Raw genomic sequence first — 23,427 nt, forward strand, 5'->3', positions numbered from 1 at the left:
CATAAGTATTCAACCCCCACACATTAATATTTGGTAGAGCCATCTTTCGCTGCAATAACAGCTTTAAGTCTTTTGGGGTAAGTATTTACCAGCTTTGCACAGTGTCGGATTGATTTTGGCCCATTCTTCTTGGCAGATTTGCTCCAGGTTGTTCAGGCTGGTTGGACGATGCTTGTGGACCGCAATTTTCAAATAGTGCCACAGCTTCTCAATGGGATTGAGATCAGGACTTTGACTGGGCCACTGTAGGACATTCACCTTTTTGTTCTTGAGCCACTCCAGTGTTGCTTTGGCCTTGTGCTTGGGATCATTGTCCTGCTGAAAGGTGAATTTCCTCCCAAGCTTCAGTTTTTTAGTGGACTGAAGGCATGGGCAGTGTTAGGTTTGCACCACATATAGCGCTTTGAGTTTTGGCCAAAAAGCTCTATCTTTGTCTCATCTGACCACAAAGCCTTTTCCCACATCGCAGCTGGGTCACTCTCATGCTTTCTGGCAAACTCCAGACGTGCTTTCAGATGGTACTTTTTGAGTAACAGCTTCTTTCTTGCCACCCTCCCATACAGGCCAGTGTTATGCAGAGCTCTTGATATGGTTGACTGGTGCACAATTACTCCACTCCCAGCCACTGAACTCTGTAGCTCCTTCAAAGTGATTGTTGGCCTCTCTGTGGCTTCTCTCACAAGTCTCCTCCTTGTTTGAGCGCTGAGTTTTGAGGGACAGCCTTTCTCTTGGCAGTGGGTGGTGTGATGCAGCTTCCACTTCCTGATTATTGATCCAACTGTGCTCAATGGGATATCCAAACACTTGGATATTATTTTGTACCCTTTCCCTAATCTATGCATTTGTATTACTTTATCTCTAACTTCTGTAGAATGCTCTTTGGTCTTCACTTTCCTTCAGATTCACAGCCTTACCAGTGATCCTTCAACAGTGGGGTTTTTTATCCAGAAAATGTGACAGCAACTTTAATGGTTCACAGGTGGAGGCCAATGGTAAGGTAATTGTGTCCTCGTTAGGGCAATTTCTTTCATCGGTGCAAACTGGGAGCTTCCACAGCACAGGGGTTGAATACTTATGCAAGCAAGAAATTTCAGTTTTTTATTTTTCTTAAAAATATTTCCCAACGTAAAACCAATGTCACCTTACAATAACTGATTCTGAGTTTCAGTGTTTAAAAATAAAATATCAAACAGAACGAAATTTCAATGTACCATTTGTAATTCAGTAATATGAGAAAATTGGTCATGGGTCTGAATACTTTCGCAAGCCACTGTGTATATATATATATATATATATATACACACTTTTGGTTTCGCTTCACCCCATTAAAGAACTGCAGCTGCCAGGGCATCCCTCCTGTGGTTTATAATGTTAAAGTGTGAGAAAACTTGCAAGTATCAGGTTAGAGAAATAGGACAGCACATGAATATGTAGTATCAAATGACAAAACACGATTAGGGTACTATATGTTTTAATTTTTATACAAAACAAGAATGGGGATAAGAACAAGAACAGCAAGAAAAGCATCATCACCAACAACAACAATAGTACTACCAGAAGAAGAAGAAGAAGAAGAAGAAGAAGAAGAAGAAGAAGAAGAAGAAGAAGAAGAAGAAGAAGAGCCAGGTTTTGCTTTGAAACGTGACGATTTCTCTATAACTAAACAAACAAAAGGTTTTCTAAAATGTAGAGAATTTTTATAGAAATGGCATGTTTGTTGATGCCATCTTTCATAAAACCGATGTCACCTTATAATAATTGATTCTGAGTTTGTGTTTAAAAATAAAATATCGAACAGAACGAAATTTCAATGTACCATTTGTAATTCAGTAATAGGAGAGAATTGGTCAGGGGTCTGAATACTTTTGCAAGCCACTGTGTGTGTGTGTGTGTGTGTGTGTGTGTGTGTGTGTATATATATATATATATATATATATATATATATATATATATATAGACACACACACACTTGCTCAAAAGAGAGCTGTTTTATGTTTTAGTCAGGATCAGTCAAGATCTATTATACACAATTATAATTATAAATTATAAATGTGGACCTGCCTATAGCGGTGACACTACGACACAATTATGTTGCTCCATATTATATATTGTACATACTGGAAGATAATACTGCAGTGTCAAATCACTCATTTAACCTCGCCAACAGGCGGCGCTATGCTCTTAGCGCTGCAGTATATTGGAGCTCTATCGCGCATGCTCCATTTCTCTCTGCCGCTTTGCTTTAATCGCTAGTGCCTCTCCTGGGTTTGACGTGTGGCTTGGGTGTGTGTGTGGTTTTAAATATATTGCTGTTTTAAATGAACATCTCCGCTGTCTGGTAAAACGAGAACGAAGATGGTTTTGGATTTGGACCTGTTTCGCACAGATAAAGGCGGAGACCCGGAGAAAGTGAGAGAAACGCAGGCGAAGAGATTTAAAGATGTGACTCTGGTGGACAGACTTGTGGAAGCGGACGGCGAGTGGAGGAAATGTGAGTATCGCTGTTCAAGTGTATCCCTGTAGTGCGTCCATGCTACTGCAACTCGCCCCCAGCTAGAGCCTTAAACACAATGCCTTGTCATTTGGACAGCTGTTGTCTGCTGTCGAGAACACGCTGTGTTAATTGTTGTGATCACTTCGATTGCTAAACTAAAATACCACCTGATACTTTTAATGTGCCTCATATATATAATTATTATACACGATGCAGAATTACCGGTAGGACACTGTGGCAAGCTCATTATTTAACAGGAAGTGGTTTTACCACGGCTCGAGTCTCATTGATTCGCGTCGAGTCTGATGCAATCCAGCTGCAATGTGCCGGTGAGAAGAAAAACAGGGAAATCCGTGTTACTGCAGCAATGCAGGGTGTAGACACGAGGAAACTCACGGGGCAGAACCTGGGTGTATCGGCCTGCGTTATCATTGGTCACTGCAATTAGAATCTAGTTTTACAAGGAATAATAATAATAATAATAATGCTGTCATTGTAACACTTACAAATAAAGACCTCTATCTTATTGATCACATTGGTGTATTGTTTTATATACACACAGTATGTGTGTGGATAAAGACAGTCCTTTTTTTAAAAAAAGCACAGTGGGCTGCTGTCATTTGAGCCTTTTTGTTTGGAAGACGGACACATCAGGGATTCATTATTCTACCCAGCATTGAAGTGAGTTGAATTGCGATGGCAGTACAGCTCCCCAGTCAGCTGTGCTTCACCAGGGATGACGGTTCCAGGCTGGTGTGCAGTGCTGCAGCACGCCTGTAGCTCGGAGTGCAGAGGTTCTGAACTCCTGGTCTGGCATGTGATTCCCTTGGTGTGTCTGCTGTTCAGTGTTAAACTTCCTTTAACACGATTATAAACGCTGACGCTAACCCGCTTCTTCACACACACTCCTCCACGTTCTCTTGTTACTGTGTGTGTGGTATCAATCCAGGGAAGGCAATAAGACTGCCATTGCAATGTGATCCATTTCTGGTTTTGCTGAGTTTAATCGGACACACCTGAGCTTGTTGCCTGTACACTGGGTGTAATCAAGCTTGTAGTAGAACCTGGGATGGGTGAACCTGCTGTGGAACAGGAGTCTTATGTCCACCCCTGGGGTCTGAATGGATGTTTTTTCTGCTTTGCAGGCAGGTTCCACGCGGACAACCTCAACAAAATAAAGAACCTGTGCAGCAAGACGATAGGAGAGAAAATGAAGGTGAGGCGGGCGGGCGGACGGGCAGGTGGAAATGTGCTGTTCAGTAGTGCCTGAAAGGGGGTGCTGCTTGAATGGGGTGATTTGGTCATGGAGTGGGGATCCAAGGAGCAGCTACTGTAACTGATCTCATTCGGGTCGTTCCGGCTCAAGCGGACCTAATCCTAGGCAGGTGTTTACTCAGGTTGTAGTTGATGCTCATGATTCATAAACCTCATGTGCTGGAGAAAAGGATTCCAGGGCAGGTGTGCTGTGTGCATGCAGAAGAGGAGCTGTGTGAACTCAGGCAGGTGTGGTGTGCAGAAGAGGAGCTGTGTAAACTCAGGCAGGTGTGGTGTGTGCAGAAGAGGAGCTGTGTAAACTCAGGCAGGTGTGATGTGTGCAGAAGAAGAGCTGTGTGAACTCGGGCAGGTGTGTGTGCAGAAGAGGAGCTGTGTGAACTCAGGCAGGTGTGTGTGCAGAAGAGGAGCTGTGTGAACTCAGGCAGGTGTGGTGTGTGCAGAAGAGGAGCTGTGTAAACTCAGGCAGGTGTGTGTGTGCAGAAGAGGAGCTGTGTAAACTCAGGCAGGTGTGGTGTGTGCAGAAGAGGAGCTGTGTAAACTCAGGCAGGTGTGTGTGTGTGTGCAGAAGAGGAGCTGTGTGAACTCAGGCAGGTGTGTGTGTGCAGAAGAGGAGCTGTGTGAACTCAGGCAGGTGTGGTGTGTGCAGAAGAGGAGCTGTGTGAACTCAGGCAGGTGTAGTGTGTGCAGAAGAAGAGCTGTGTGAACTCAGGCAGGTGTAGTGTGTGCAGAAGAGGAGCTGTGTAAACTCAGGCAGGTGTGGTGTGTGCAGAAGAGGAGCTGTGTAAACTCAGGCAGGTGTGGTGTGTGCAGAAGAGGAGCTGTGTAAACTCAGGCAGGTGTATGTGTGTGTGCAGAAGAGGAGCTGTGTAAACTCAGGCAGGTGTGTGTGTGTGCAGAAGAGGAGCTGTGTAAGCTCAGGCAGGTGTGGTGTGTGCAGAAGAGGAGCTGTGTAAACTCAGGCAGGTGTAGTGTGTGCAGAAGAGGAGCTGTGTGAACTCAGGCAGGTGTAGTGTGTGCAGAAGAGGAGCTGTGTAAGCTCAGGCAGGTGTGGTGTGTGCAGAAGAGGAGCTGTGTAAACTCAGGCAGGTGTACACATGCAGCAGAACAGCTGTGTAAATTTGTGTCCCCCACATGCGGCAACATAGGAGATAAAACAGTGACCTGAACAATTTCTAACTTCTTTAAGGGGTCTCCAGCAAACAAAAAATCTGAAAGGAAAGGTGACAAGCAATCCCCCATAGTCCATGTGATCTGGAATGACCTGTTAGCATTTCACTGACACTAAAGCAACCCTTGGAAAATATGTGTGCATGTGCAATTATAAAGATAGCCTTCACAGACAGTTAGTTCCACGTGGCTGCTTATTAGTTTAGTGTCTTTGATCAGAGCAATTGGGGGTAAATGCAGGTTTACTGGCTGCCAGACCGCTTTCCTGGATACTGTACTGATCACTGTGTCTTTGTTTCTCTTGAAGAAAAAAGAGCCTGTAGGTGATGATGACACGGTTCCAGACTTCGCTCAGAACCTGGATGAGCTGACAGCAGAGCTCCTGTCTGTAAGTCTTAATAACAGTGAAGGCACCATATCCCCATTTTCGGAAAGCAGCCTTGTTTTGGAATCTCGGTCTCAATCTATCTGTTTAATTGAGGTCCTTCCTTTGACAGAGCTGAACACGTTTGATTGGCTGTTTCTCTTACTGCTGCAGGGTTTAACGGTGATGCAGATTAAGAGAATCCGTGTGCTGGTGGACGAGGCCATAGTGAAAGGGGATGCAGAGAGGCTCAGACTGGAAGCAGCGCGCTTCGAATACCTGCGAGAGATCGGAAACCTGCTTCACCCGTCCGTGCCCATCAGCAACGACGAGGTGCGGCGAAAGCGAACAAGCGGGCTCCCTTACGTTTTATATTTAAAAGAAAGAAAAAAACGAGTTTTAGCAGAAGCTCAGTAAATGAAAGCCAGTGTTGTCTGTTTTAACAGGACACGGATAACAAGGTGGAGAAGACCTGGGGGGACTGCTCTCTTCAGAAGAGGTACTCTCACGTGGACCTGGTGGTGATGGTGGATGGGTACGAAGGGGAGAAGGGAGCTGTGGTGGCAGGCAGCAGGGGCTACTTCCTAAAGGTGAGCCTCAAAAAACCTTTAGTGCCTTAGTGTAGAATCACTTCTGCCAGATCACCACAGTGAAGCATTCAGTGAAGTTCTGCTTCCCATAGTGTTACTGTGATGAGTTTCACAAGTTTGTCCTGGCTCGGTGTTAATGCCGTTACAAGCATGTGCGTGCCCTCGGAAAAGTTTACCACCCTGTCTTTGCAGTTTTCCACCATGTTCTTCCCATTTCCCATAGTTTACCCTGCTTTGCCATGTTTATTAATATGCTTTACCATGCCTCGCTATTCTTTACAGTGCTTTGCCATGCTTTCACTGTGCATTATTACACTTTGCTGCAATGCTTTTACCGTGGGGAATGTTTATACTGCACTGTATTGCCACTTTTCAGATTTTATAGTCGATTCAAGGTAGGAGTCAATAGTAACTTATCCAACAGAAGCACAGTACAATCTGTGTGTACGTCTGTTTTGGCCTGCAGTAAATTGTAATTTTATGCCAGTGCAAACCGGTTTGAGTCTATTCTGAGAATGTTGTGGCTGTACTATGGTATGTGCTTCACAGTGTAAAGGGCTGTCTGCTGTAGTGCCGTTTGCTTCTAGACACAGTTCAGATGCTGAGTATTGTGCTGGTCTGTAACTGTGATGCAGTGGAAGTGTCATTTCCATCCTAACTATACAGGTGTATTCTGCACAGTATTTCTTTGCGGAAAGCTAATCCATGTGTTTTGTTCTGTTTCTACAGGGCCCACTGGTTTTCTTGGAGCAGGCATTGATCAATTACGCCCTACGGCTGCTGGCAGTGAAAGGCTACACCCCACTGTACACGCCCTTCTTCATGAGGAAAGAGGTGATGCAGGAGGTGGCACAGCTCAGCCAGTTTGATGAGGAACTCTACAAGGTAACACCTGACACTTACTCAGTGCACCTATCTGTTCCTCAAAATAAATCTGTTTGGGACCATGGGCTCTCGTTTATACTCCTTTCTTACACAAATGCCACTACTGACTTGTCTCTTTAAAACACACATTCATACAGCACGAAACTGCTCCATCTATGCCAGTATCATACCATCATAACCCTGTCACACAGCGAAAGGGATGAAACCTGTCAGTCAACGGATCGCTTTCATGGCAACGGAAACAAAACAAATAAATAAATAAGCAGAATAACATGGTTAGGCTACTTTAAAAAACAAAAAAACAAAAACAAAAACAAAAAAACAAACCACAGGAATGTTATGTATGTCAATTTCTTATCTTTTAATGAATGGCGCTGGAGAACTGTAGTGCTCTGTAAACTTCCCTGTGCTCGCTTTGTCCTCTCTATTAATAATATATATGTGTGGAAAATTGAAATAAAAATATTTAAGTGGGGACGCATTATTGACATTTTCATTCAGCCATCTGATACCAGCTGCAGTGTATTAAAGGTTGCAGGCTTGTCGACCGTCAAAAAAATTCTACCTATTGCGTATACTGTCACCAGCTACAAACAATTGCAAATGTATGGATTCTACTGCACAGTTCAAAGAGCCGCAGCTGTTTAGAAGCTGCCACTCCTAGAATTGTAAAGCTAACAGTTCCTTAACTTCTTCCAGACTCCAATTACTACCTCGTTCTTGATCAGCTATTGTATTTGAAAAAAATGAAAGCTTGTAACACCCACAAAAATACCCAACACGTCTGATATAGAGTCATGTGGAATGTGACTTCAAATCCACACCCGCTGTAGCGCTTCAGTGCCGGCATAGCCTTTCACATAGGAGTTGAGACGCTTCAGTGCCATCTCTGAACCTCCTCGCAAGGCGGCATAAAATGTGATGGCTCTGTGGCGCTGTAGGCAATTCACACAGACCTAAATGCCACGTCCGTGCCGGTTCTGAGCTGTCATGACTCGTCTGTGTGAAAGGGGTATTAGCTGTAGTGAGAGAGAACGCAAGAGTAAGCTTCACAAAGTGCAAAACACGACCCTTTTCAGTGTAGAATAATATAACTGAAACGCAACAATCAGTCTCCAGTTTCACAGCTGAATATACCCGACACACTACAGCATCAGTGGAAACACCCCTTATTCATCCTTATTAATATGCTTTACCATACCTCGCTGTTCTTTACAATGCTTTCCCATGCTTTTTATTCCACTTTGCTGTGGTTCTACTATGGGGAAACGCCTTGTCTGTCCTTGCAGGTGATCGGGAAGGGCAGTGAGAAGTCTGACGACAGCACGGTCGATGAGAAGTACCTGATCGCCACCTCGGAGCAGCCGATCGCAGCCTTCCTCCGGGACGAGTGGCTGAACCCCGAGGACCTTCCCATCAAATACGCCGGTATCTCCACCTGCTTCCGGCAGGAGGTGGGCTCCCACGGCCGGGACACCAGGGGCATCTTCAGGGTGCACCAGTTTGAGAAGGTGAGATTGAGTACAGGGCTCGAGCGACCACTCCTGGGCTCCAGAGCTGATCTCCCTGAAGGATATTGGGGCGAGCAGGTGCAAGGAGTTTGAGCAACCAGTCCATGCTAAGTCTTCTCTGAAGTGATTGTGCATTCTCATCACAGCAAGAATAAGCCACAGCCAAGCCTTGAGGTTTACTGATACTAGTTGTTCATGGTGGCTCCTAATCATTTCAGCAGCGTGCATAATTGCAGGTAGTTCTGAAACCCAGGACTTGGTGCAGCAGGGCTAGTGTGAGTTCCAAGCCATGATCCTCTGGCAATTTCATACTGAAATTGTACTGAATTCTAATGATAGTTGAATGAAAAATACAAACTAACCACGTGGCTTACCACAGTGAGAGATTCCTGTGAAATGAATTTGCTTGTCGCTCAGAGTAAGCGTACAGTGAAGTGCAGTAATATCTAGTACCTGCGTTCATACAGAATCTTCAAGTCTAAAATAATATATATAGATATATATATATATATATATATATATATATATATATATATATATATATATATATATATATATAATATATAAAAAAAAACTAAATATTTTTTGTCTTTTAGTAAGCACTGGAGGTTCTTCCCTCATCTGTTCCCCGTTTGCTGCTAGTGAGGCATGCTGTGGTTCTGGGGGTGATTGACTAGGTGCTTGCAGAGTAAGGACAGGTTTAGGGCAGGAGGGAGAACACACTTTGATTCTAGAGTAAAGAGGATAGGCCAGCTGGTGCCACTGCTATTGATGTAGTGGGTATTCGGTAGGTGCAGGCTGCTATTGGTTAATAACTAGTTGCGGCTGTATAGAATGGGTTCCGATGCTTGTTCCGCCCCCGGGCCTGGCTGTATAGAATGGGTTCCGATGCTTGTTCCGCCCCCGGGGTCTGGCTGTATAGAATGGGTTCCGATGCTTGTTCCGCCCCCGGGGTCTGGCTGTATAGAATGGGTTCCGATGCTTGTTCCGCCCCCGGGGCCTGGCTGTATAGAATGGGTTCCGATGCTTGTTCCGCTCCCGGGGCCTGGCTGTATAGAATGGGTTCCGATGCTTGTTCCGCTCCCGGGGCCTGGCTGTATAGAATGGGTTCCGATGCTTGTTCCGCCCCCGGGGCCTGGCTGTATAGAATGGGTTCCGATGCTTGTTCCGCCCCCGGGCCTGGCTGTATAGAATGGGTTCCGATGCTTGTTCCGCCCCCGGGCCTGGCTGTATAGAATGGGTTCCGATGCTTGTTCCGCTCCCGGGGCCTGGCTGTATAGAATGGGTTCCGATGCTTGTTCCGCTCCCGGGGCCTGGCTGTATAGAATGGGTTCCGATGCTTGTTCCGCTCCCGGGGCCTGGCTGTATAGAATGGGTTCCGATGCTTGTTCCGCCCCCGGGGTCTGGCTGTATAGAATGGGTTCCGATGCTTGTTCCGCCCCCGGGGTCTGGCTGTATAGAATGGGTTCCGATGCTTGTTCCGCCCCCGGGGCCTGGCTGTATAGAATGGGTTCCGATGCTTGTTCCGCCCCCGGGGCCTGGCTGTATAGAATGGGTTCCGATGCTTGTTCCGCCCCCGGGGCCTGGCTGTATAGAATGGGTTCCGATGCTTGTTCCGCTCCCGGGGCCTGGCTGTATAGAATGGGTTCCGATGCTTGTTCCGCTCCCGGGGCCTGGCTGTATAGAATGGGTTCCGATGCTTGTTCCGCTCCCTGGGCCTGGCTGTATAGAATGGGTTCCGATGCTTGTTCCGCTCCCGGGGCCTGGCTGTATAGAATGGGTTCCGATGCTTGTTCCGCTCCCGGGGCCTGGCTGTATAGAATGGGTTCCGATGCTTGTTCCGCTCCCGGGGCCTGGCTGTATAGAATGGGTTCCGATGCTTGTTCCGCCCCCGGGCCTGGCTGTATAGAATGGGTTCCGATGCTTGTTCCGCTCCCGGGCCTGGCTGTATAGAATGGGTTCCGATGCTTGTTCCGCTCCCGGGGCCTGGCTGTATAGAATGGGTTCCGATGCTTCTTCCGCTCCCGGGCCTGGCTGTATAGAATGGGTTCCGATGCTTGTTCCGCTCCCGGGCCTGGCTGTATAGAATGGGTTCTGATGCTTTCCCCTTCCCTCCTCTTCAGATTGAGCAATTCGTATACGCCTCCCCTCACGACAACAAGTCCTGGGAGCTGTTTGACGAGATGATTGGCACAGCTGAGGAGTTCTACCAGGCGCTAGGCATTCCTTACCGCATCGTCAACATCGTCTCGGGTGGGTATGCGTCGGGCTGAGCTTGTACCGCAAGGGTTTTTTATATGTTTTTTGAATCCCTTGTCAAACCTCAAGGCATTATTATCCGGTTTGCTGGTTTTTCAGGTGCCCTGAATCACGCAGCCAGTAAGAAGCTGGATCTGGAGGCCTGGTTCCCGGGTTCTGGTGCGTTCCGCGAGCTGGTGTCGTGTTCAAACTGCACAGACTACCAGGCCCGCAGGCTGCGAATCCGCTACGGGCAGACCAAGAAGATGATGGACAAGGTAAAGGTGGTGGAGAGAGCATGCCGCTTCCCAGCTCATCCAAGACCTTCCATTTCTGTGTGCATCTGGTTTTAATGGCAGGCATTTTGACTGGAATCTTTTTCGGCATCCCAGACTGCATGTTTTTGACCTGGTTTAGCAGCCGTTTCCCCCTCTGACCCCCTCCTGGCTTTCTCTAGCTGCTGCAGTCCCTGGAGCACACGTTTTGCATGTGGATCATTCCATAGGGATTTGGGGAACTTAACCCAGATTCTCAGCTTTCCATGTAATACTTTACTTTCATCCACCCATAAAGTTCTGCAACACAAGATTGTCAGCGTTGCATTGCAAACAGATCTTGGTGACTTGCTGAAGTTCTCTATTGTGGTTGTGCATCCTCACAATCCACACTGAAGAAAAGTGTCTTCACTGTCCCAGAACACCAGATTTCACTGTAAAATGAAGCAGTCGGGGGTTATGGATGTGGTGATGTGTTTTCTCTTCAAATGAAAGGGGCTTCAGCACTTAAATGTGAATTGAAGCATGCTGCGTTCTTTTTATATAAGCCTTCATGCAGTGTGTGTAAGCTGTGCATTTTCTTTCCTGCAGGCTGAGTTTGTGCACATGTTGAACGCCACCATGTGTGCCACCACCCGTGTTATCTGTGCCATCCTGGAGAACTATCAGACTGAGGAGGGTGTCATTGTACCGGAGAAACTCCGAGACTTCATGCCACCTGGTAAATGTGGATCTCACTTCAAACTGCACTGACCACTGCAGTCCAGCGTATAGCTCTGCTTAAAGTGTGATTACAGGAGTCTGATCACTGCAGTCCAGCGTATAGCTCTGCTTACAGAATGATTACAGGGGTCTGATCACTGCAGTCCAGCGTATAGCTCTGCTTACAGAGTGATTACAGGGGTCTGATCACTGCAGTCCAGTGAATAGCTCTGCTTAAAGTGTGAGTCAGGGGTCTGATCACTGCAGTCCAGCGTATAGCACTGCTTACAGAATGATTACAGGGGTCTGATCACTGCAGTCCAGCGTATAGCTCTGCTTACAGAGTGATTACAGGGGTCTGAACACTGCAGTCCAGCGTATAGCTCTGCTTACAGTGTGATTACAGGGGTCTGATCACTGCAGTCCAGTGTATAGCTCTGCTTACAGAATGATTACAGGGGTCTGAACACTGCAGTCCAGCAATACTATAGAAATATTCTTTCTGACAAACATTTCAACGAGAAGTCTTTATCAAGAGCTAACATGGATTTTCCTGTAACACAGGAAGGCAGCTTGTGAAAGCCAGGGTCCCTCTTTTTAACCTGGTTGTCATCTCTGTCTGTCTATGTTTGCACGCAGGAATGAACGAGATCATCCGGTTTGTGAAGCTCGCCCCAATCGACCAGGAGATGTCGAAGAAGCAGAAGAAACAGCAGGATGGGGGCAAGAAGAAAGGAGGTGCTGGAGTCGTGGAGCCCACGCTGCAGAACCAAGTGCAGAACATGTCTGTCAACGAGGCCTGAGAACTGGACCAATGAATGCACTGCTCCACGAGAACTGGGTGTAGAATAGTACATCAGTCAGTCAATCACAGGGAGCACATTTGTACATGCCACACACACTGCAGTTGCAGGCTGGTTGCTGTTTGTTAAATAGGATAAGTGCATTGTAGTAGCTGCTAGTCTTTCATTTGTCATGCTGTGCCTGTTGCAATCAGCTGCTCATTGTACAAGGTGATCAGGTATACAAGTCGCAAGGCTCTTTCTGTAGGTTTTACAGTACAATAAAGGAAACAAAAAACGGTTGTGCACGTTGTGATTCATTTATTTCACGAACAAATCAGGAGTGAGCTAACAACTGTTATTTAGCTTCCTAGACATCTTTAGTGTTTTTCAAATAGTGGAGCGTAAACTTTCACAGCACTCCTGTGAGATCCGGTGTGATCGGCTTTTCACCCTGGCTTTGCAGGGCACGAACAGGATATTTGTTTATCAAACCCTTTTAACAAATGCGTTTACTTTGGGAAAGTGAAGACATTTGGGGCTAGTCGTAAACTGTGTTCTTTGAAATTGTCGATTTTAATTTTCTCTTTCTGAAATTCTCAAAACGCCACTAGATGGCGCCATAATGTTTGTTTTGTGGTTTCCTCGGTGACAAGCATTACAATATTAAAATTTCTTCAGGAAAACTAATTTTCTACTGATGATCAGCAACATCGTGAAAGCACCCGTGGGTTGGTTTTTACATGCATTTGCTCCACTGCGGAGGACTTAGTTTATACTAGTTTAAAAAAATGAATATGGGTTTTTATTCCTTTTAAGCAAAAAACGGGGAGCTGACTAAACCTGGGCGCTGCTTAAATGAAACCGAGATCTTACCATGGCTTCGGCCTTTAGTGGGTTATTTCTATTTACATTTCTGTGTGTGAAAAATCTGAAAATTAAACTCAGGATGTGTTTCATATATGAATTATTGTGTGTGTGTAATATATATATATATATATATATATATATATATATATATATATATATATATATATATATATATATATAAGGCTCTTATTTAATAGAAATGGGCCACACATCAAAATAGTTTATACTTCCTGATTTATAAAAAGCAGTAACGCGTAATCATTTAAAATGAGTAGCTTGATTTTGATATCTTCGTGCTATATCAGATCAGGAAAACCCTTGCACAAGCAGCTGGGATTGCAAAGCCTGCACTGGGCATGGCTGGGATTGTGGCAGGATCCTGTGTTTGGGCCACCGTTCATCCAGTTTTAAAAGAGATTTAACTGGATTTAATTACAATCTCTGGAACCAGTATGACAACGTAAAAAACACGAGCTGTCCCTCTCATTTGCTCCCAGACCCTACCTGTACGCGCTGCGCATTCCGCGCACGCACCCTCCCTAATCATCCTAGTGACCTGTTTATTTAAGCATTGCAGAGTGTTAATAATCCACGCAGGGCTACAGGGTTAACCCTCTCATTGATCTCGTTCCCCTCTGCTGTTTGCACAGTTTTTGTCTTGGCGCTGCTCAGCAGTGCGCAAGAACAGGGTGTAAAAATGTATATGCGAGTCCATTTTGAAGCATGGAATAAACGCGACTCGCAGTTCGTTCATGTTAACAAAATAAATAAATAAAACAAACATCGAATTCATAATTTGTAATACTACTACTACTGGCTAATAATACATTAAGGAATAAACACGATTGCCATTTATTACAAGTTATTGCCATTATTAAAAGGCTTGAATACACCACACAACAAAAATAAATTCTACCTAATGTGAGCGACAAAATTTAACAAAAATATATATTGTGGTTGTCACTATAAGATCTATATATATATATATAATATATATATATATATATATATATATATATATATATATATATATATATATATATATATTATATATTATAATAAATCCGTATTATTTTTTATAATCCCAAAATGGTTTACCATCCGCAACACAGGGGGATAACTGTTCCAATTACAAAGACGTCATTGTAACGCTCAAATGTACAAAATAAATCAATTGCATTTCCTCCGAATTATCTCCCCTTATACGCAGACCACACTGTGTTGCTCGAGGTGGAAGTATTTAAACTGAAGACAACATGAAGCGTTGATTCTGATATACAGGCTACATCAGCACTGGCTGCATGATTATCCACTGAAAAATAAAGCGTCAAACAAATTTACGGATTGTGAACGGGACGACGGGACTGTGAAACAGAGCTTCGAAGTCGCTTCAAATATTGACATATGCAGATGCTGGGTGCTATCGTGAACATGAAACAAACACACAACACGTTCGTGGAGCTCCGTTCCCATGAATAAGATAAACACTAGCCTACAAACAAATGACGGACAGACTGCAAAGAAAGAGAAAGGCGAACAGAATACCCCGCAAAACCAAATCATTTTAGCAACCTTATATATGTTTTAATTGATTGATGAGTAAGTTAGCCGATAACTCGTGACTATAGTATAACATTTCTAAAGAGCCTATTAAGATGTAAAGCCCGGTGGGTAAGATTTATGTTGTTGTTTACGGATGAATGAGCTTGATAAAACGCATTACGCACATGTGCAATTCTTTCCCTGAGTGAGGGGTGGTTGCTGGCCCCCGTTCCGATGCGTCTATGTAATGTTGCCCTTTTAAGAAATGCTCCCTGCTGTGCACCTAGACCGCATTATCTTATTTGCTCAATTGAAGGACTTTTTTTACGACATATTATAAGTTTTTCTTATTTCAAACATGCAGTTTAAAATAAATGCAAACGAATTTAAAGCTGCAAATTGAGTTTGAAAATGTATCTGCATGTGAGCTGTATTAAATGCGTTTGGAATTACACTGCAATGGTGATAATAGCACATTATAAGCAATTATGCATAACTGTAAACATCATCCAAATGATTACAAGTCGCGACTTGATAAGCACCCCCCCCCCCACCCGGTGTTGCCCTTTTAAGATGTGTCCTGGGCAAGCCAAGCCGTTGCTAGCTTCTCTCTCTCTCTCTCTCTCTCAAGCAGGTTTATGGTAATGAATTGCCCTGCAAGTCACAGGGAATAGTCGGAGCCATTTTGAGCGGATCATTCACGCACAACACAGCTAGGATACAGTGTCTCTGTGTATTACTAGTTAACCGGAGCCGCATTATCCTTTTTTTTTCTTTTCCAAGTGGATTACAGTCAAAGTATGGATAAAACGCAGCGGAGACCGGCACGGAGGAAAGTTTGAAGCACCTTGCTGTAATGATGGGACAACCTTATCCCGGAGAGATGGGTTTCTTCCAGGGGACTGTGCTGCTGTTAACCTGCTTGCTGGCTTGCGCCCCGCTGTCGGACAGCTACAGCGTGCACCTCAGAGACAATGCCAAGCCGGGAAGCGCAGTAGTAAGTCTGGGCTCTGGTAGGACTTGCACGTTGGACCAGGTGATTGCGCCGAAATTCACAAAGACATTTTTGGAGACAGACTCTGCCGCTGGGACCATCATTGTCTCGCATCGCCTGAGCTGCGCCCGGCTCCCGAGCAACCCTTTCACTGTTTACACTGCGGCGGACTGCAGAGACCCTTCTTCCCCCGGCTTTAGCCACCTGGTCACCAGCCGGTACGACGTGCATGTACACGGGAGAAACTGCTTCAACAAACACAAGAGTAAAACGAAACGGGACGTGGATATCATAAGTCTGCTGGCCACCAGAAACCACCAAAATGCGTGCTATACACCTGGGGCTCAGCTATTCAGAATCGGAGAGCTTTTACCAGAATCGTGGGATACCTGCGGCTTGCACTGCGAGGTGGCTGGGAATTCAGGGTTTTATTACACAAGCGGGGGATTGTTCGCTTCGGAAGGGTTCTGTCTCAAGCGGAACGCCTTGGTGGAGCTGGATCTGCGGTGTAACAACAGGTGCGTAGACGGGAGAGGGTCAGGTCAGGCAGCTAGATCGTGGGTCTGGGAACGGGCAGGGGCGCACATCATTTCCTTGCATTTAAGGTTAGGGCTGGGATCCTTCAGACAGCAGCATTTAGAAAAGTTACTGCAGAGGGCAGCCGTGTCAGAAGCGGGGATAGCGAGCCGGAGGAAAAGGAATGTGAACAGCAGCCCTCAGTTTCAGCCCCCGATGTATCAGGTCTCAGTCCCTGAGAATAAGCCAGCGGGCACAGCGGTGGTAGTTGTGAAAGCTGTGGACCCCGACGAGGGGGAGGCAGGTAGACTGGAGTACTCCATCGATGCTCTGTTTGACAGCAGATCTAACAATCTGTTTGCTATCGATCCCCAAACCGGGAGGGTGAGCACTGCAGAGGAGCTGGACAGGGAGACGAAGGACACCCATGTGTTCAGGGTGACAGCCATTGATCACGGCACCCCCAGGAGGACGGCCATGGCAACCCTCACCATCTCAGTCAGTGACACTAATGACCACGACCCTGTCTTTGAGCAGCAGGATTACAAGGAAAGTGTGAGGGAAAACCTGGAGATTGGATATGAAGTTCTTACAGTCAGGGCCACTGACGGGGACGCCCCTGTCAATTCCAACATTCTGTACAGAATCCTCAATAATAACGGGACCAACGGGGTGTTTGAGATAGACCCCAGGTCAGGGGTGATCAGAACCAGGGGCCCAGTGGACAGGGAGACAGTGGAGTCCTACAACTTGCTAGTGGAGGCTAATGATCAAGGGCGGGACCCAGGACCTCGCAGTTCCACCGCCACGGTCACTATAATAGTGGAGGATGACAATGACAATGCCCCCCAGTACAGTGAGAAGCGATATGTGATTCAAGTGCCAGAAGATGTGGCCCCCAGTACGGAGATCCTGCAGGTGACCGCCACTGACTGTGACAAGGGGAACAACGCGCTGGTCCACTTCAGCATCATGAGCGGCAACACGCGGGGTCAGTTTTACATTGACGCCCAGAGTGGCAAGATAGACGTGGTCAGCCAGCTGGACTATGAAATGAACAAGGAGTACACCCTGCGAATCCGGGCGCAGGATGGGGGGAGACCCCCGCTCTCCAACATCAGCGGGCTGGTGACAGTGCAGGTGCTGGACGTCAACGACAACGCGCCCATCTTTGTCAGCACCCCCTTCCAGTCTACGGTTCTGGAGAACGTTCCCATCGGCTACTCCATCATTCACATACAAGCCATCGACGCTGACTCGGGGGAGAACTCTCGCTTGGAGTACAGGCTGATCGAAACCCCCCCAGACTTCCCCTTCGCCATCAACAACAACACCGGCTGGATCGTGGTGGCGGTGGAGCTGGACAGGGAGACTATGGACTTTTATAACTTTGGGGTGGAGGCCAAGGATAATGGGTCTCCCCCAATGTCTTCCTCCGCCAGCGTCAGCATCACCATCCTGGATGTCAACGACAACAACCCGGAGTTCACCCAGAAGTCCTACAACATGCGGTTGAACGAGGACGCGGCGGTCGGCACAAGCGTGGTGACCATCTCCGCCATGGACAAAGACATTAACAGCGTGGTCACCTATCAGATCTCCAGCGGGAACACCAGGAACAGGTTTTCCATCACCAGCCAGAGCGGGGGTGGACTCATTACCCTGGCTCTGCCTCTGGATTATAAACTGGAGAGGCAGTACGTTTTGACTGTCACTGCTTCGGACGGCACCAGGTTTGACACTGCCCAGGTCTACGTGAACGTCACAGATGCCAACACCCACAGGCCTGTTTTCCAGAGCTCCCACTACACAGTCAATATAAATGAGGACAGACCGGTCAGCACCACTGTGGTGATCATCAGCGCCACTGATGAAGATACTGGCGAAAACTCCAGAATCACGTACTTCATGGAGGACAGTATCCCCCAGTTTAAGATTGACTCTGACAGCGGGGCAGTCACAACCCAGATGGAGCTGGACTATGAAGACCAGGTGTCTTATACTTTAGCCATCACTGCCAAAGACAACGGCATTCCACAGAAATCAGACACCACTTACCTGGAGATCCTGGTCAATGACGTGAATGACAACTCACCTCTGTTTCTCAGGGACCAGTACCAGGGCTCTGTGTTTGAGGATGTTCCTGCCTACACCAGCGTGGTGCAGGTTTCAGCCACCGATCGGGACTCCGGTTTGAACGGCAGGGTGTTCTACACCTTCCAGGGAGGAGACGATGGTGACGGCGACTTCATTATCGAATCCACCTCTGGCATTATCAGGACTTTGCGGAGACTGGACAGGGAAAACGTGCCAGTTTACAACCTCCAAGCCTTCGCAGTGGACAAGGGGCTCCCCTCTTTGAAAACCCCCATAAACATCCAGGTCACCATCCTTGACGTGAACGACAATCCGCCTGTCTTTGAGAAGGACGAGTTCGACATCTTTGTGGAAGAAAACAGCCCGATAGGCCTGGTTGTTGCCCGCATAACCGCCACGGACCCGGACGAGGGCACGAATGCTCAGATTATGTACCAGATCGTGGAGGGAAACATCCCGGAGGTGTTCCAGCTGGATATCTTCTCCGGGGAGCTGACCGCGCTTGTGGATTTAGATTACGAGGCCAAGTCGGAGTACGTGATCGTGGTCCAGGCCACCTCGGCCCCGCTGGTAAGCCGAGCCACTGTCCACATCAAACTGATCGACAGAAACGACAATGTCCCTGTGCTGAAGAACTTTGAGATCATTTTTAACAATTACGTCACCAACAAATCCAGCAGCTTCCCCACAGGGGTGATCGGAACGATCCCAGCCCGCGACCCTGATGTCTCCGACACGCTGCGTTACAGCTTTGAGCTGGGAAACGAGCTGAACCTGGTCATCCTCAACGAAACCACCGGGGAGATCAAGCTGAGTGACTCGCTGGACAGCAACAGACCCCTGGAAGCCACCATGAGGGTCTCTGTGTCAGGTAAGGACTGTGTTCATGAAGGCTGCTTTTATAAGCCTTATCTTCAAAGTGCTTACACCAATTCAAATTTAAAATACAATCCTGGCAGTTGAAGATCTTATTGCAGAGCAGTTTAACCTTTATTTCTGATGAAGTTCATTATTGGAGCTGCTCTGTCCGCAGTTCATCTGCATTTGTATTTCCTGGCCTAATGAAAGTAGGCTGTCCCCTCCCCTCATTGCCATTGCTCATCACCAAACCCCATCCCCCGCTCACACACAGTAAACCTTGCATTTATAGGGTAGCTGCTAGACTGAATCCAATTTTCTGCCCTATCTATGCATGTTGTTACACAGTACCAGCCAAAATTTGTACAGAAAACCAGTAATTAAGCTTTAGCAATATTGAAGTAGTGTTTACTTTGTTTTCGTGAGCGATCAGCAATGCTGCTCCTGTTTCTGGTACACCTCCTCTTTGTTACAGGTGAATTAATGGTTGAAGCAGCGTGTCACTTGTTAATTTAAAGTTGTCACCCGCCCCCCCCCCCCCCCAATAATAGATGTGGGGGGAAATGAAAAACAAAACAATGCTGGGCGATCAATACGAGAAGCTTTGTTCAAGCTGAGGCCCTGTCTGGGAGCAGCTGTGCTTGCGTCCTGACAATTAGGAGCCCAGTGTTCCTGCCACCTTCAGCAGCTGCTGGGGTGCCCCTGTGATGAAGCCAGCCCTGTGTGCTGCTGCTGCTCCCAGCCCCACAATCACTGGAGAGCTGGTGATTATAGAACCAGCAGCTGAGCTGGCAGGCCTGGGCAGGTGGATCACAGGCCCCTCTCCTGATGGATCCTAATTGTTGTTCCTCTTCAGGTTTGAGTGTAAATAGAGCTTGTAGTTCATTCTAGCTCATCTTTCTGTCACTTGAGAATCAGACGGGTGGATATTAGATACAGTGTATGTGGAGCTTCAGGGCAGTGTTATTTTGAAAAGTTAACTGAGTTAGTAGATTTGAGCGTGTTCTTCACCTTGAAAGTTTAAATATTGGTGTAAACTTACATTACAACCGTAATTTATTTGTAACGCACTAACATGCAGCAATCGTGTTCACCAAATTATTACCGGGATGGCAATAAGACTCCTGTTGCATAGCTGTTTCATCCATTCCAGGTTTTAATATGAGCTTGTTTAGCCTCAGTGCGTAGGTAACAAAACCAGGACTGGATTGAACTGCTATGCAGTGGAGTCTTATTTCCCTCCCTGTATTACTCTGCACATGCTAGTATTTTCACTGGTGTTGCATTTCTTTTTTCTTGGTAATTCCACAGTTTGTGATATACCCCCCTTAGTGTAAGTTTGATGTTGGAACACAATCGTTTTGCAACGTGGCGTTATACTCCTGCAGAATCGTATACTGTGAGAGAAGAGCGCGGACTGAGCTGTTGCTTCACCAAGGTATTGCTTGTGTCTTCAGCTGGAGTCCTGGTTTAAAGATGAATGGCAATTAGCAGAAAAATTCAATTAAACCTAAGATATGCACTTGACTTTTTTTCCCCTCTCCCGTTTTGCACTGTGAACAACCGAGAGGTAAGCTTTTGCAAACATGTAATGTGTTCCCTTCCCAGAGGGTCATTTACTAAGCTTTGTGGCAAACACAGAGCTTTCAGCAGGCTCACAGCACAGCTGCAAGTATGAAGCCGTTTACATCTGTTTTTGTTTTAATTAATACACAGTTTTTTTTTATTTAACAAAACTGAAAGGCCTTATGCAGATGCTTAGTATATCTTTCTGAAACCAGTTTCAGTTCAAGCATGGCTATTGTGTAACAAATAAGGTCCTATGAATTCTAGATGGAGCGTTCTCGTGCCGGTCTGATAAAATCAGGGCAGCCTGATGGAGTAACAAAGCAGTGAGCCAGAAGGATGGTGACAACAAAACAGCTTTTGATACACTTTGCCCCTCACAGACCTCCAGATTAGTTTGAAATTGATGTTGTTTTGTTGCGTTTGTTCCTGAATATGTTTCTCCTTTTAAAATGTCGTAATAAAACACAATCATGAGACCCTGTTTCACTGGTGTTCTCAGTGCTGCACTGTGCTATAAAACACAATCATGAGACCCTGTTTCACTAGCATTCTCCTCAATACTGCACTGTGCTATAAAACACAATCACAAGACCCTGTTTCACTGGCGGTCTGGCTGCAGGGATCCTTGGAGAATAAAAGAGTCCATTATGAGCGCGTTAGCAATGTGTGAAGGAGGGTGAGGTGCCTGCAGCTCTCCCGGATACAGTGTGTTGGTGATGAAGGAGGGTGAGGTGCCTGCAGCTCTCCCGGATACAGTGTGTTGGTGATGAAGGAGGGTGAGGTGCCTGCAGCTCTCCCGGATACAGTGTGTTGGTGATGAAGGAGGGTGAGGTGCCTGCAGCTCTCCCGGATACAGTGTGTTGGTGATGAAGGAGGGTGAGGTTTCTGCAGCTCTCCCGGATACAGTGTGTTGGTGATGAAGGAGGGTGAGGTGCCTGCAGCTCTCCCGGATACAGTGTGTTGGTGATGAAGGAGGGTGAGGTGCCTGCAGCTCTCCCGGATACAGTGTGTTGGTGATGAAGGAGGGTGAGGTGCCTGCAGCTCTCCCGGATACAGTGTGTTGGTGATGAAGGAGGGTGAGGTTTCTGCAGCTCTCCCGGATACAGTGTGTTGGTGATGAAGGAGGGTGAGGTTTCTGCAGCTCTCCCGGATACAGTGTGTTGGTGATGAAGGAGGGTGAGGTGCCTGCAGCTCTCCCGGATACAGTGTGTTGGTGATGAAGGAGGGTGAGGTGCCTGCAGCTCTCCCGGATACAGTGTGTTGGTGATGAAGGAGGGTGAGGTGCCTGCAGCTCTCCCGGATACAGTGTGTTGGTGATGAAGGAGGGTGAGGTGCCTGCAGCTCTCCCGGATACAGTGTGTTGGTGATGAAGGAGGGTGAGGTGCCTGCAGCTCTCCCGGATACAGTGTGTTGGTGATGAAGGAGGGTGAGGTGCCTGCAGCTCTCCCGGATACAGTGTGTTGGTGATGAAGGAGGGTGAGGTGCCTGCAGCTCTCCCGGATACAGTGTGTTGGTGATGAAGGAGGGTGAGGTTTCTGCAGATCTCCCGGATACAGTGTGTTGGTGATGAAGGAGGGTGAGGTTTCTGCAGCTCTCCCGGATACAGTGTGTTGGTGATGAAGGAGGGTGAGGTTTCTGCAGCTCTCCTGGATACAGTGTGTTAGTGATGAAGGAGGGTGAGGTTTCTGCAGCTCTCCTGGATACAGTGTGTTAGTGATGAAGGAGGGTGAGGTGCCTGCAGTGCCTGAAGTGTAACGGAGAGTAGCTCAATGGAGTGTAAGCTTCTTTATGCTAATGAATCTGAGCCTGTGGGAATTGTAAAGATTATCCTCAGGAGAGCTGGCTGGGGGCCGGGAGCAGCGATGAGGCTGGCTGTGAAACAAAGACTGCAGTCCAAGCTATTGTGTGGTGACTGGGACCGCTCTGGTGGGTCAGAGCTCTGCACTGTGAATGGGGGTTGTGTGGACTGACACCCAGGCAGGGAGCATGCCTGTTACACTACCTACCTTGGGCACTGTTTGCTTTTGGAATTTAGTTTCCATATAGCAGAACTTGGGAGGTGGCTGATGTGAGCATAGAGAGTATTTATTGGACTAATAAATGAGTAGACTGGCAACAGTTCACTTTAATTTCCAGCGCACAGCACAGCGGTAGCCTTTGATGTGTTCACGGTTCCTGCTATCTGCTGTCTTGCTCTTACACAACTAAAACCCTTTTTAAAAAACCAAACTGCTGCGACTTCGCTCTGGCCATTTGCAAGCGTGCAGTTCAGCACTTAACCATTAAGAAAACACCCCAGCATCCTGCTGGACATTCGGAAGTGCTGGAAAGAAAATGCAAGATACAGAACGGCGTTGTCAGGCATTGTCTGGTGACAGGTGACACAGGGGGCTTTCCTTTGCTTAACTTGCTGTTCCAGTCACAGCAGTAACGTCACTTTCAGTGACCCCAAAAGGCACAGTCAGTGGGCTATCTGCTTTCTAGTCACTCGGGCATTTTTAATTCTCTATTATTTGCCTAACAGGCATGGAGATACGATTGCATAGCAGTTCCACCCGTTCCAGGTTTTGATATGTGCTTGATTAGCCCCAGTGTATAGGTAACAAGCTCCGGTATGTCTTATTAAACTCCTAGTAAAACCAGGAATGGATCGGACTGCTATACAGTGGGGGTCTTATTTCCATCCCTGCCTAATGTA

The 23,427-nt window shown here is 46.9% G+C and overlaps 2 protein-coding genes across 2 annotated transcripts in view; both read left to right on the forward strand.

The window, feature by feature from the left end:
- Window positions 1-1,999: 1,999 nt before the first annotated feature.
- On the forward strand, window positions 2,000-12,585 carry LOC121300027 (serine--tRNA ligase, cytoplasmic-like). Its single transcript, XM_041228370.1, has 11 exons — window positions 2,000-2,491; window positions 3,640-3,710; window positions 5,244-5,324; window positions 5,475-5,633; window positions 5,747-5,890; window positions 6,620-6,775; window positions 8,065-8,286; window positions 10,410-10,539; window positions 10,645-10,802; window positions 11,391-11,520; window positions 12,141-12,585. The coding sequence occupies exons 1-11, from the start codon at window positions 2,356-2,358 to the stop codon at window positions 12,302-12,304; spliced, it is 1,551 nt and encodes a 516-aa protein (XP_041084304.1). The 5' UTR covers window positions 2,000-2,355; the 3' UTR covers window positions 12,305-12,585.
- A 2,811-nt stretch (window positions 12,586-15,396) lies between these two features.
- The window catches only part of LOC121299973 (cadherin EGF LAG seven-pass G-type receptor 2-like), a 79,804-nt gene continuing 71,773 nt past the window's right edge, over window positions 15,397-23,427 (forward strand). The window contains exon 1 of the mRNA XM_041228267.1: window positions 15,397-19,173. Coding sequence (XP_041084201.1) covers window positions 15,552-19,173 — 3,622 coding nt within the window. The 5' untranslated portion in view covers window positions 15,397-15,551. The remainder of the gene's footprint in view (window positions 19,174-23,427) is intronic.

The sequence above is a fragment of the Polyodon spathula genome, chromosome 25 (assembly GCF_017654505.1).
Source record: "Polyodon spathula isolate WHYD16114869_AA chromosome 25, ASM1765450v1, whole genome shotgun sequence".
NCBI lineage: Eukaryota > Metazoa > Chordata > Actinopteri > Acipenseriformes > Polyodontidae > Polyodon > Polyodon spathula.

Excerpts from the sequence above, each read along its gene's own strand:
- LOC121300027 (XM_041228370.1), top strand. The coding sequence starts at position 2,356 with ATGGTTTTGGATTTGGACCTGTTTCGCACAGATAAAGGCGGAGACCCG. Across the intron at positions 5,325-5,474 it reads TGACAGCAGAGCTCCTGTCT|GGTTTAACGGTGATGCAGAT; the intron begins GTAAGTCTTAAT and ends TTACTGCTGCAG. Across the intron at positions 11,521-12,140 it reads CCGAGACTTCATGCCACCTG|GAATGAACGAGATCATCCGG; the intron begins GTAAATGTGGAT and ends GTTTGCACGCAG.